At 43.2% G+C, this 13744-nt stretch overlaps 1 protein-coding gene across 3 annotated transcripts in view; it reads right to left on the reverse strand.

The window, feature by feature from the left end:
• SLC35F3 (solute carrier family 35 member F3) overlaps positions 1 to 13744 on the reverse strand; it is a 416478-nt gene that overhangs the window by 12668 nt on the left and 390066 nt on the right. For all 3 annotated transcript variants that reach the window (XM_030198124.1, XM_030198125.1, XM_030198126.1), the window contains 2 exons: positions 11582 to 11774; positions 2331 to 2420 (listed from right to left, as the gene is read on the reverse strand). In XM_030198124.1, the coding sequence (XP_030053984.1) occupies positions 2331 to 2420; positions 11582 to 11774 (283 nt within the window). The remainder of the gene's footprint in view (positions 1 to 2330; positions 2421 to 11581; positions 11775 to 13744) is intronic.

A 13744-nucleotide genomic window follows, 5' to 3' on the forward strand; every position in this document is an offset into this window, starting at 1 on the left:
GGCTTGATGGACCTTTGGTCTTTCCCAGCATGGCAATACTTATGTACTTATGTATTGAAAAGGTTAGACAGGAGAGCTACCAGAGCTTCCCTAAGTTCTTGCAGTACTCTTGAATGTATCCCATTCAGTCCTATTGGGCTAAAGCTCTTAGAAAGTCCACCCAGCATTTTGTTTCTTTTAACTCGAATAGACTGTTATCAAATGCAGGTTTATAGTAGATTATTAAATTCCTGCAGTAGCAGCAATATCAAGATTTTAAATAAGTTGGAAACATCCTGAATTTGATCTTAATGACACCCTTATGAAATTTTATGGGATACTGTGACCCCTGATGCAGGCAATTTCACCAAAACCTGGCCATATTGGGTCTTTTCTACAATAAAGTCTCTGATGATGATAAGTTGTTTTCCATGGCTTCCCTTGACCACCTCTGTTTGTTCTACACTTTACCAAATGCACTCTATCCAGTTGAATAATAAACTGCATTTCTTTCACTTATGCTCTGGCAGTCCTGACTCTTGAGAGTCATGTCATAGCTCATAATGTCAGGGCTATAGCTGCTTCAGTATCCTGCTTGAGATCAGCTTCCATGGAGGAAATTTGCAAGGCTGCACCATGGATTTCTGTCCATACATTAATATTACACTACTGTCTAGAAAGAAGCTCATGAAGTGATAAGTACACAAATGTGGAATGCACTACTAAAGAGTGTGAAAGCGATTCACGACCATCAAAACTTCAGGCGATCATTAAAGACCCGTTATGCCTCAACTCTGCAATGCATCAATACCTTACATCGCATTGGACATTATATATTCCTTTATTTCCTTGTCCCTTTTTGTACCTGTTTACTCTAACCTTATCTAACCCTTATTTTAAATTGTATTTAAAATTTACCGGACTTGGCGATCGCCTTTACAGTATTATGTAAGCCACATTGAGCCTGCTAATGGGTGGGAAAATGTGGGATATAAATGTTACAAATAAATAAATAAATACGTTTGGCCCAGTCCTTCCTGTAGAATCTCTTTCAGGATTAGAATCTAACTCCATCTCCCTTTGACCCATTTCTCTTCATTTCCAGGCTGCCTCCCCCCCCTCCCCCACCCACATGAAAAAAATAAAAAGACAAACTATGAAAAAAATATAATTGCCACCAAAAATATGTTGGTATTTGACTGTTACAGTGCCTTGTATGTTGGTTATTTTCCCTGTTTTTCTGTTGTGAGGACTTGTTATGCTGCTTGCACTTGGAGAAAGCCAAGTTGCTTACCAGTAGCAGGTGTCTTCTGTGAACAGCAGTGTACTAGTCCTCACATACCCAGCCACCTTATCAAGGACTTGTATTCCACTCTAAGTTTTAATACTAGACTGAGGTGCTCCCATGCATGTATGGTGAGGCTTCTCAAAAGCTTCAAGAGGTGTCAAATCTGGAATAGCTTTCCCACACTGGGCTCTGTTAGTGACATCACCCAGGCTCTGAGGCCTGTATCCTGCTGTTCACAGAGAACATCAGCTACAGGTAAGCAACTTGTCTTTTATCGTAGCACTGTTTATATTTTTAACTCTTTGCTTTTAGTAAATTTGATATGCCACCTATTGCAATCAAATAAAATCAAAACCATAAACAACAAGGAAGATTGCTCCGCCTATTATGAAATCATTATTAAAGCAGAATTTCACTAGGTTAGCAACAAAAGTTGCTGTGGCATTGAGAATCATCATGAGTTAATTTTAGTTTCTGTAAGGTTGTTTTTTTTTTTTAAAGTGTTTATCTGTGGAAAATGGCTTGACTAAGAACTGCCCTCCTCAATGGCAGCTAAAGCTGTGTGTATGCTTCTATTGTACTTGTACTTTTGCACATGAAAAGTGAGGTGTTCATAGGCACCAGGTATAAGAGGCTTGACCCCAACAGTAACCTTCCACAGTTGCCCTCCCTTCTGCTGCCACCAAGCCCGAGCCAATCATTTTCTCAGATCAGTGGTAGCTGCAAAAGCAATGTGAATATACACTGATGCTCACTCCTGCCAGCCATGCCCCCTTGATGAGAAATCTCCCCTTTCCCTCCCTTCTGCAATTTGAATGATCCCCTAGGGCCTGCATGCAAGTGTTTCTCACAACTGCAGAGACCTGGGGGAGGCTATGTTGTTGGAGCTCAGCAATTTTCTTTTGCTAAAGAGAAGGCCTAAACATAGAAGCTTAAGGCATGAGGTTGTCTCACAATATTTGTATTTTTATATAGCATACAATCTATTATTATTGAAAGTGAATATTAAATATACTTTGGGCATGGCATATATGTACATAAAACAAAATGTAAATCTTCTTACCAGCATTTACAGGTACACTCAGCACAATTCCAAAGGATATCAAGGTGGGATATGTAATTGCAATTCCAAAATTTACTAGAACATTGAATGCTGTGGAAAGTAAAGAAATGTGGCTCTTGTTATTGCTGCTACCTTGCAGGTATAACAAACTGTAGGCCAATACACATCAAACTTCTTGAGTTGTGTACATGGCAAAATATCTGGGAATATTCTATACAGGACATTTTTTTCTCAACTTGCTCAAAAAAGTATTTGGATTACTAGCTCAAGTGTTATTCAGCTGTGTCATATGGAGGCCAGCATGTATAACAGAGGGGATTTGTTTCTATAGCACTTCCAAAGACTAGGGTGAACTATAAGGAATACTATTATTAAGTGGAGGGAACAAGTCTTTGAAGAAAAAAAACATAAGACCCAATATTCAGTGATATTTATCCAGGTAGCAGATACGACTACCCAGGCAAGTGGCATTGACCCAGTTCATACCTGGATTTTCTGTGACATTCAGATAGCAACAGGTGGTCTGTAGAGATTTTTAGCAGCATTATCTGGAAAGTGCCAGGGTGGGCTGAAGGCAGAGACAGGAGATATTCAGCACTGGTATCTGGGTAACCATTAGGATAATTTAGGACAGTGAAAATAGAAGTTCTGTGTTATTCAGGTTACAGTGCCAAATATTGCCTTTATCCTGTTATACCCAGATATTCAGCATTAGCAGATATCCAGATCCAGTACTGAAAATCTGGGTATAAATTAACCAAAGAAGATGGTATTTAAATCTAACGCTGACTGCTGAAGCTGAATAACGGGTGGGCAAACTACAAGAAATATTTTGTTGAAAGCTGATTAATTCTAGCATAAAACTGAAGTTTTGCTCCCTGATAACTTTATTATTCTGATGTAAGACCCTGCAGACAACCACTGTTTCTAGACACAACAAACCTTTTAGAAATGTAACAAGCAGGAAATGTGGGTAACTGATTTTAATTCATTTTCTCTCTTCATTGATCAAGCTATCTCTGAGCTCATTTCCTTGGATAGCTTAGGGGACCCTAATCAACCTGAGTGCTGGTGATGTACACACAGCTTTGCTTATTGCCCTGCAGAGGCCTCTGCAGCAGCAGCTGCCATCTTTCAAACTGAGGGGTCGATGCACAAAAACATGCATTAGAGCTTTGCCCAGGGTTACCTAAAACATGCATAGTAAAGAAATTTTACGCCCAATTCAGTAACCAATATGCAGAAAAGCTGTGTGCAAAAACTGTGTGTGAACATGGTAGGATGCCAGACACATGCACACAGGATCTGCGCTAGCACCAGCTATATTTTGCATGCAAAACATTTGTACCGGCAGTCAGAGTTTCATGTGCATATAGCTGCGCATGTGCTAGAGTATTATTCTTTCTATTGGCGCTGCAAAAATCGTATGTACAGAACTGTGTTCCAGCACATGCACAGATGGATGGGCATGCAATGCCAGGTGCTCTTACAATTTCTGCAACAGTCAAGCACATTCTTTGTCCCAGCACACAGTTCTTCATTTGTTTCTGTTTTGTTTTTTGGGTTTTTTTTTGTTAAATCCATCTTCCTCTAGGAAGCCAGAAAAAAAATTGAGTCCTGTATGGTGGCAGTAAAGAGATCAAACAGGCATAAAATCCTTGCTAACACTGACTGCACAAGAACAAGCTAAAAACTCCTCTTCAGACCTCGTGTTTTAAAGACCTAGAGCTTGACAACCCTGCACTAAGCCTTCCAGTCTTCTGTGGCTTTCTTTATCTGCCTTCAATAGCTAATTCCTTCAATACATGGGATTTTAAATGAGCGGCGCACTGAGCTGTATCAGAGTCTTTGTACAAAGTTGCTCAAGTGCAAAACTCCTTTTAATAGAGGGTGCCTAAAGTAGCCCACAAAATTGTGCACAGCTTAGCTCAGCTTCTGTGCACAAAGCCAGGCACACTTTATCACATTGGCTGTTCAATGCCTTACCTTTGAGGGCCATCCAAGCCCAACTAGTCTTCACAAATGATATATCTGAACTTTGATACCCCCATGCCACAGCATAATGAACTGAACCCCAGACCTGACGTGGCCTTTTATTTTTATTTAGTTTTCACAGTGCTATTTAATAGCATAGAGCAGTGGTTCCCAAACCTGGTCTTGGAGGCACCCCAGCCAGTCAGGTTTTCAGGATATCCACAATAAATATTCATGAGTTAGAATTGCATGCAGTGGAGGCAGTGCATGCAAATCTATCTCATGAATATTCATTGTCGATATCCTGAAAACCTGACTGGCTGGGGTGCCTCCAGGACCAGGTTTGGGAACCACTGGTGTAGAAGGCATCCGGCGCGTAGCTACGGGTGGGCCCAGGCCCAGGCCCGCCCAGTTTTGCATCAGGCCCATCCAAGTCCCTCACCTCCGTCACCACCCTCTCCTACCCCTGCCGTAGCGCTTGTATTCAACGCTATCGGCGCTGCCTCCTCCACCTCACAGTCTCCATCTCCTACTCCACTGGCAGCGCTTGCGATTTGCTACCGGCACTCACTGCCTAACAGCTGACAGACGCAGCGCAACATCCTGCTCCGGGGCCTTCCCTCTGCCGCGCTGATTCAACTTCCTGTTTACGCAGTGCAGAACGCACGCGGCAGAGGGAAGGTCCTGGAGCAGGTCGTCGGCTCCGCGTCTGTGAGGTGATGTCAGGGCAGCACCGGTAGCAAATCGCAAGTGCTGCCACGGGGGTGGGAGACGGACACTGTGAGGTGGAGGAGGCAGCGCTGATAACGTTGAATACAAGCGCTGCGGCGGGGGTGGGAGAGGGTGAGGAAGACAGTGGTCTGCTCGCCCTGCAAGGGGAGAGGTTCTGGACATGTGTGTGGGGGGGTGAGGAAGACAAAGGGGAGCGGGCTGAAGGGAAGGGAGAGGTTCTGGATGTGTGTGTTGGGGGGGTGAGGAAGACAAAGGAGAGCAGGCTCTGCAAGGGGAGGGGGCTGAAGGGAAGGGAGAGGTTCTGGATGTGTGTGTTGGGGGGGTGAGGAAGACAAAGGGGAGCGTGCTCTGCAAGGGGAGCGGGGCGGGCTGAAGGGAAGGGAGAAGTGCTGGACATTTTTTTTGGGGGGGGGGATAAGGACGGTATGGAGGTGCTGGCCCTTGGAGGGGAAGGGCCTGAAGGGAAGAGAAAGGTGCTAGACTTGTGAGGGGCAAGGGGTTGGAGAGAACGGGAGGGAGAGAGGTACAGGACTTTCAGGGGTGAGGTTTGAGGGAAGGGGAGAGGTGCTGGATTTGCAGGGGGGTTGGAGGGAAGGGGAGAGGAGCTGGATATGGGGGGTTGGAGAGAAAGGGGAGATGTACTGGATATGCAGAGGGTTGAAATGAATGGGAGAGGAGAGGTGCTGGACACGTAGGGGGGCTGGATAAAAGGGAGAGAGGTGCTGGACATGTGGGGGGGGGGCTGGAGGAGAGGTGCTGGATATGCAGGGGATGGCTGAAGGGAAAGGAGAGATGTGGACCTGCAAAGAGGGCTGGAGCAAAGAGAGAAAGGTGCTGGACCTATGGGAGGGGTTAGAGGGAAGTGAGAGAGATGCTGGACAAGGGGATAAAGGAAGAGGGAGTCAAATGCTGAACCCATAGTGGGAGAAAGAGCCAGATGCATAAGTGGAAGGAAAGAGAGAGGAAGAGAAGCTGGTTGGAGTGGGATCAGAGAGGAGAGGGACAGATTGGTGTGGAGGACAGAGAAAAGGGACATAGGGAGGTGTACAGATACAGAAGGGAGATGATAGGCATTAGGTGGGAGCATGGGGACAGGCACACAAATGTGAGATGCTGTATGGGGATGGCAATGGCATATGGGCACAGAGGGGCAATGCCTGACAAGGGGGGGATATGGAATAGAAATATAATGCTGGACACTGGAGAAGGGGGTATATGGACACAGAGAGGGGGGAGAGATACCAGACAAGGGGGAGAATAGGAACGCAGAAGGGATATGCTGGGCATGGGGTGCATAGGTGCACAGAGGAATAATGATGGATGAGGGGATGTGAACACAGGGGAGATACTGGACAAGGAAATATAGGAAAACAGAGATGGATGATGGACATGGATAAAGAAGAAATGTCAAATAGACAGGAGACCCTGGCAAGTGAGTTCAGAGAAGACAGAGGGAAGCAGAAACCAGAGACTGAGACCAATATGATTTGAAAAATAAAAGGACCAGACAACAAAAAGGTACAAAAAATTATTTTATTTTCAATGTTGTGAATATAATGTGTTGAATTTGGAATGCACATCTTGCCAGAGTTGATTTTAAACATGGCTGGGGTCCAGGACAGAAATCTAGGAAAGGACCCCAAAGTCCATTACCAGGCTGCATCTTCAGCTTACAGCAGGTGGGCTTTCTCTGGCCAGGGAACCAGGCAGAATTGCCCTAGTTGCAACCCCTAACACCATCCCTGGCATGTGCTGTCTTTATATTTTGCCCAGGAGGAAATGTGTTTCTCTTGTGTTGTACTACATGCAAGGTCTGGTTTCTTGGGGTTTCTGTTTAATTTATATTTCTAGAGTTTGTGGTCACTTATTCTGTATTTGACATTTGTGTTCTCTGTATGTGAGTGAAGTATTCTGTTAGCATTAATTTTCTATTTAGCATTCTGTAATAATTTGGCTTGTTCAGCTTTCCTGATAAATGTATTTGTATTTTAGGGCCCCACTATAATATTTAATGCACTTCCTTTTCATAGGTAGGATCCTTGTTTTTGGTAGTTAGTGTTGGCATTGTAGATTTGCTGTGGGTTCTCAGTGACTTTTGTTTTATAGATTTTTAAAACATTAATTTATAATATGTCTGTTATTAAGATTCCACTAGAAACCAACATTTCTTTGTATGATGAGTTTTATGGGGAAATGTCCTTGCTGTGCTCTGTATCCATTGTTGGTGGAGGGCCAGGAGGTCCTCTGGATGCAGAATGTGTTTGGCTTCAATGCCATATGTGTGTTGGAGGACCATGGTTCAATGGGGCTGACGTGCAGTCTATTGTACTGCCCTTAGCTCTCAATTGGCCTGCAGCCAATGAAGCCTGCACTGCTACCCTCACTGAAGTTATGGGGAGCATGGAAGGGACAGAGCATGGGTGCATCAGGTTTCTGTTTTTTCTCTTTCAAAAAAGTTGTAGTGCCCACCCATTCAACCTGTTGGCCCACCCAAAAATTGCCTTCTGGCTATGCCACTGGAAGGCATACAGATTCTGCCTGCCAGAGACAGTTTGGTAGTGATCTCTATTGACCGGGAAACTGAGGGAGTGGCCTTGTCTTTGGCTTTTTGCTTCCCTGACCACTGCACCCTAAGGGGAGCTTGTGACTGATGAACACAGCCAGTGCACAGAGAGGAGTGAAGAAACCATAACAGAACCTACCAGTTGCAGCACTGATTCCAGAAGAATCTGGAACAGGGACCAGTTTAGCCTTCACAGGAGAAATAAGGGGAGGAGCAGTGGAAATCATATATCCAGGAGATGCATTACAAAAGGAAATCTCGGTAATTATCCCATCAGGGCAGGGACCAGCAACCAGAACTGCATTCCTGCATGCTCATGGAGCCCAGCTCCCTGAGAAACTTTAACTAAATGGAACTGGAATCCAGAGGGAGAAGCAGCTGTAAAAGACTTTTGCAAAGAACCTTTTTCTAAGGCAGAGGTGAATGGGCTGTGTTGACATTGCCACGTGGCAGCTGCTAGCATAGCTTTGTAAAGGGGGGTTGTGTTAGGGTCCTTTTACCAAGCCTTACTAAAAAGTGGCAGGTTTAGTGTGTGGGTTTCCTGCATGCTCCGTACCATTTTTTAGCGCCATTAATGACCACACACTAATTTCCAAATTAGCACATGGCCATTACCACCTGAGCGCTTACCGCTTCCTATTTAGTAGGTGGTAAGGGCTCACGTACTACTCGTGTGCTAATCGGGCAGTATGCGGCTATGTGCCGCGCTGCCCTATTACCACCAGGAACACCTACTCCCTGTCACCTGCACAAGAAAATCAAAATGATTTTCTAGTGTGGGAAACAGCGCACAGCAAACTCAGAACTACTGCCGGGCACCTGGGCACGCCCTGCAGTAGTGTTGTTTTGCTTCGCATTACATGTGCAATAGTTTTACCGCCACTTTGTAAAAGGGTCCCTTAGATAGTAAATCCTCTGGAGACGGGAACATACTTCATGTACCTGAATGTAACTTGCCTTGAGCTATTCATAAGAAAGGTATGAGCTGAGTCCAAAATCACATTTCTTCATGCAGTATCATAAAATATCTAATAAAAGTGCAAACCTTCCTGATATCATCCTATGCCCTAGCAGTTAAAAATGCTCTGCCCCAGAATCACTGTTGCATTCCAAACTGACAAAAGGAAAGTCCAAATCTCCCGTAAAATCAAACACAAACCACAAAAAATGGCGGAAGATGAACCAAAACAGACCAGAAAAACCATAAGGAGTAAGAGCACCAGAAAAGTTTAATAGGACCCTACACGGTCCGTGTTTCGGCCAACAGGCCTTCCTCAGGGGTCTAAAATGAAACAAAACAAACAAATTAACATATGTACAACTTAAATGTGAAAGAACAAATGTTCCAAAATTAAAAGCATTAAAAATACAAAATCAAAAACAAGGTTACAAACAAATTCAGATTAAAAACTAATCAAAAATATCAAGAAAATGCCAAAACACATAAACACACATCACAGACATACTAAAAGTATCAGAGCCATATGGTAAAAACAAATTATGCCATGTAAAATGTAAAAAACATATTGGTTACCAATATGTTTTTTACATTTTACATGGCATAATTTGTTTTTACCATATGGCTCTTAGTATGTCTGTGATGTGTGTTTATGTGTTTTGGCATTTTCTTGATATTTTTGATTAGTTTTTAATCTGAATTTGTTTGTAACCTTGTTTTTGATTTTGTATTTTTAATGCTTTTAATTTTGGAACATTTGTTCTTTCACATTTAAGTTGTACATATGTTAATTTGTTTGTTTTGTTTCATTTTAGACCCCTGAGGAAGGCCTGTTGGCCGAAACACGGACCGTGTAGGGTCCTATTAAACTTTTCTGGTGCTCTTACTCCTTATGGTTTTTCTGGTCTGTTTTGGTTCATCTTCCGCCATTTTTTGTGGTTTGCATTCCAAACTGCCCAGCTACAGGCAAACATAGGGTCAAAAATTAAACACTGAAAAACAACAGCAAAACTGCCTAAATTGACTCCTAAGGCTGCCCAGCTAACAAGCAGGTGGGGAAGCAGCAAAAGAAATTTAAACATTTGAAACATGCACATGTAGCAAAGTCTCTCCTCAGAAATGCTCTTCAATGTCTTATTCTAACTGCAGCAGGCAGGATTCAAGAGGAGTCAGATGCCAATATTGTCTCTTCAAACATGCACTACAGTTGTCTTTATATGACTTACTTGGACCTAAGGTCTTCTCTATGCTAAGACCAAAGCACATTCAGCATTTGGAGAGAGACATGGGGTTCCCCATTTCTGATTCGGGGTAGTCTATTATATATAGAAACACTTTTAAAATTTCTATTTCAGCAAATATGGTAGAGAACGGGTAAAATCTTCAAAAAGGTGTTACATGTCACTCTCTAGATTAGCTTGAATCTTTCCTTCCTGGAGGAGTCTGTGTTGGAGAGAGTGCAGCAAGAAGAGTACTTATACGCATATTTGGTGCTCAGGTGGTAATGGCCACAGGCTGACATATAACTGTAGGAGGGGTGTGCCCAGGTTTTCTCTACAGTATTTACAATGCCTATAAGCAGCTAGCCCCACGTTTTTCTTGTTACCTTTGCCACCTGATGCCATCCTTCTGGACATTGTTTGGATGCTCCTATCATGTACTGCTGTAATCCACTGGGAGGTGGCAAGGTGCTAGTAGTCTAAAGATCTGCCAAAGCCATCTCATCTGTGGACTGCCATGTGGGATGCATATTATTTGAGTATACTGACTGCCAGAAACATGGTAGACTAACAAAATCTAATAAAATATAAGAATAGTATTATTCTCAAATGAACTAGACTTTTTGTAAATATTTGAGTCTACATATTATTGTTGTATTTCTGTGCTTTGGCTTCCAGCAGAATTATGTCTTCTGTTCTGGTTGGGGTTCCTTTGGGATACTCTAAATCTTATCTAATTTGATTTTTGCTTTACCATGGGGCAGGTTCAGGGATTTTGGTTGGTTTATAGCTCTTGTTCTTCAATATGAAAGTATATACAGTTTATTTTGTCTTTTCCTCACAATTAATACTTAAATTTAATAGAGAGTTTTACTTGCCGATGTTAGACTATAGATATCTTACTAATTGTGGGAAGTACCAGGTATACTGTTAACTAAAATTGATAATAAAATCTAAGTTAAAAAAAAAGTCATCCTGCGCAATCCAGATTCCTCCCTAAAGTCATTTCAGATCTTCAAATTTTATTACTTTTTTCCAGGCCCTAGTCATAATTCATTGGAAGAAAGTCTATACTCCCTCGATTGTAGAAGAGCTCTACTCTGTTATCTTCATGTAACAAAGGACCTGTGAGCAAGTTCTCAGGTGTTTGTAACCTATGTTCAGGAATGCCTATGTCCAAACCTACTCTTCATTCCTGGGTTTCTGCTGCTTTCGCCCCCCCCCCCCCCCCCCCATTCAAAGTGATCTGCATTACCGAGCCAGGAATCGTTAGCGTGGTTTGGTACAAGAGGCCCATTGTTTGTGCAATTTCTGTTTCCACTGCTATGCAAGGCAGGCTGACCCAATGAGCAAACTGCCTATGTGTGTATTTCTTATAAGTTAAGACCAGCAAGGGGGGGGGGGGGGGTGAAAGGGTGAATGCTTCTACGTGACGCACAGAGGCAAAAGACTAATGGCTGTGTGAGTATAACTAAAGAGGAAAAATATTATAGTGTAACATATAAATATAATCATCTATATTTGTTGTACTAATAATAAATTAGTATTATCATTATATTACAAACTTCTGAGAATTTCTTCATGTTAGATTGGTAAGAATTATACACAGCAGATTTTCATTGACAGCACCATGAGCAGTATCTTGCTGACTAGAGTGTAATTCTCCTACTCAGAAGTCAGGCATTCATCTCAACATTACAGCCCCAACAAATAGTAAGGTTTTAAGAAACAATATCTTACTACAGGAAAATGAATGTCTTATAATGTCTTCCAATATGTTTGTTTTTGTTAACATATTACTTACTCAATAAAAGCACCGCAAACCCACAAAGGTTTCCCCATGGAACAGCATCAAAGGAGCTCCAGTGTTCCACTTTGGTAAAATAAAGGATCACCGGGATACAAGTGATGAAAAGGACATTAAAAACCCCTAAAATTGTCAAAAATAATGCAGCCTCTCCAAATTTAGCACTGCCCAGGAGAAGTTTAAACAACACCTGCAAAACAAGAAATCAAAATAAAAGTATGCATAAGTACTGCAGTTCTAAACATTTTGAATAAATCAGAAATAATAAATGTTCTTCTCCACAACTGCTTATGATCACATCCACTATAATATGTGTAACCATACTTTTTCAGTTCACCTAGTTAGTATGTTTAATTCCCTTTCAAATTCTTTGCTAATTAACATAATCTCTTTTGACCCAGCAGATTCCTACTCTCCTTTTATTTATTTTATTTTTTTGTGGGGGGGGGGGGGGGGGGTGGAGGGAAGATTTCCCAACCATATCAGAACTCACACCTGACAAGCAAAGAGGGGGGGGGGGGGGGGGGTCAGTGGATACCATTTTGAATTCTGGAACTGGTGGGGCACAAACCATTTGGTATTACTTCTGCCCCATTAGGACCCATGGGCTCTTGAAGGTAAGGAAAGGTATAGGGAGGAGGTGTGGGAACTGAGGAAGCATTAAGGTCTTTTTTGCAATACTGGGGGGATGGGGCTTCCATGAGTGTTGCTACAGTGATGTGCTGAGTAAAGAAGGGGTAAAGGGGTTTTCACACATTGGGCAAGTTTACTGATAACATCTAATAGCATTGTTTTAATGCAGATTAAACACTTTTGTGTTTAACAAGCATTGCTGCAACTTAATAAACAAGCCCCTGTGATAGGTGCCTAGATCTTTTCAATATTGGCCTTATAGCTTAAAAGTTGCACCTTATACTACTACTACTACTTAACATTTCTAGAGCGCTACTAGGGTTACGCAGCGCTGTACAATTTAGCAAAGAAGGACAGTCCCTGCTCAAAGGAGCTTACAATCTAAAGGACAAAATGTCAAGTTTGGGCAGTCTAGATTTCCTGAATAGAGGTAGGTGGAAGGCGACATTGAAGAGGTGGGCTTTGAGAAAGGATTTGAAGATGGGTAGGGAGGGGGCCTGGCGAATGGGCTCAGGGAGTTTATTCCAAGCATGGGGTGAGGCGAGGCAGAAAGGGCGGAGCCTGGAGTTGGCGGTGGTGGAGAAGGGTACTGAAAGGAGGGATTTGTCTTGAGAACAGAGGGTATGGGTAGGAACATAGGGGGAGATGAGGGTAGAGAGGTAGGGAGGGGCTGCAGATCGAGTGCATTTGTAGGTTAGTAGGAGAAGCTTGAACGGTATGCAGTACCTAATCGGAAGCCAGTGAAGTGACTTGAGGAGAGGGGTGATATGAGTATATCGGTCCAGGCAGAAGATAAGACGTGCAGCAGAGTTCTGAATGGAATGAAGGGGGGATAGATGGCTAAGTGGGAGGCCAGTGAGGAGTAGGTTACAGTAGTCAAGAATGAGAGAGTGGACGAGAGTTCGGGTGGTGTGCTCAGAGAGGAAAGGGCAAATTTTGCTAATGTTATAGAGGAAGAAGCAACAGGTCTTGGCTATCTGCTGGATATGCGCAGAGAAGGAGAGAGAGGAGTCGAAGATGACTCCGAGGTTGCGGGCAGATGAGACGGGGAGGATGAGGGTGTTATCAACTGAGATAGAGAGTTGAGGGAGAGGAGAAGTGGGTTTGGGTGGGAAGACAATAAGCTCGGTCTTGGCCATGTTCAGTTTCAGGTGGCGGTTGGACATCCAGGCAGCAATGTCAGATAGGCAGGCCGATACCTTGGCCTGGGTTTCCGCAGTGATGTCTGGTGTGGAGAGTTAAAGCTGGGTGTCGTCGGCATAAAGATGATATTGGAAACCGTGAGATGAGATCAGGGAGCCCAGGGAAGAGATGTAGATTGAAAAAACAAGGGGACCAAGGACAGATCCCTGAGGAACTCCAACAGAGAGCGGGATGGGGGTGGAGGAAGAACCATGAGAATGTACTCTGAAGGTACGGTGGGAGAGATAAGAGGAGAACCAGGAGAGGACAGAGCCCTGGAACCCAAATGAGGATAGTGTGGCAAGAAGTAGATTGTGACAGTGTCAAAAGTGGTGGATAGGTTGA

Source organism: Microcaecilia unicolor, chromosome 3 (genome assembly GCF_901765095.1).
Source record: "Microcaecilia unicolor chromosome 3, aMicUni1.1, whole genome shotgun sequence".
NCBI classification, from domain to species: Eukaryota; Metazoa; Chordata; class Amphibia; order Gymnophiona; family Siphonopidae; genus Microcaecilia; species Microcaecilia unicolor.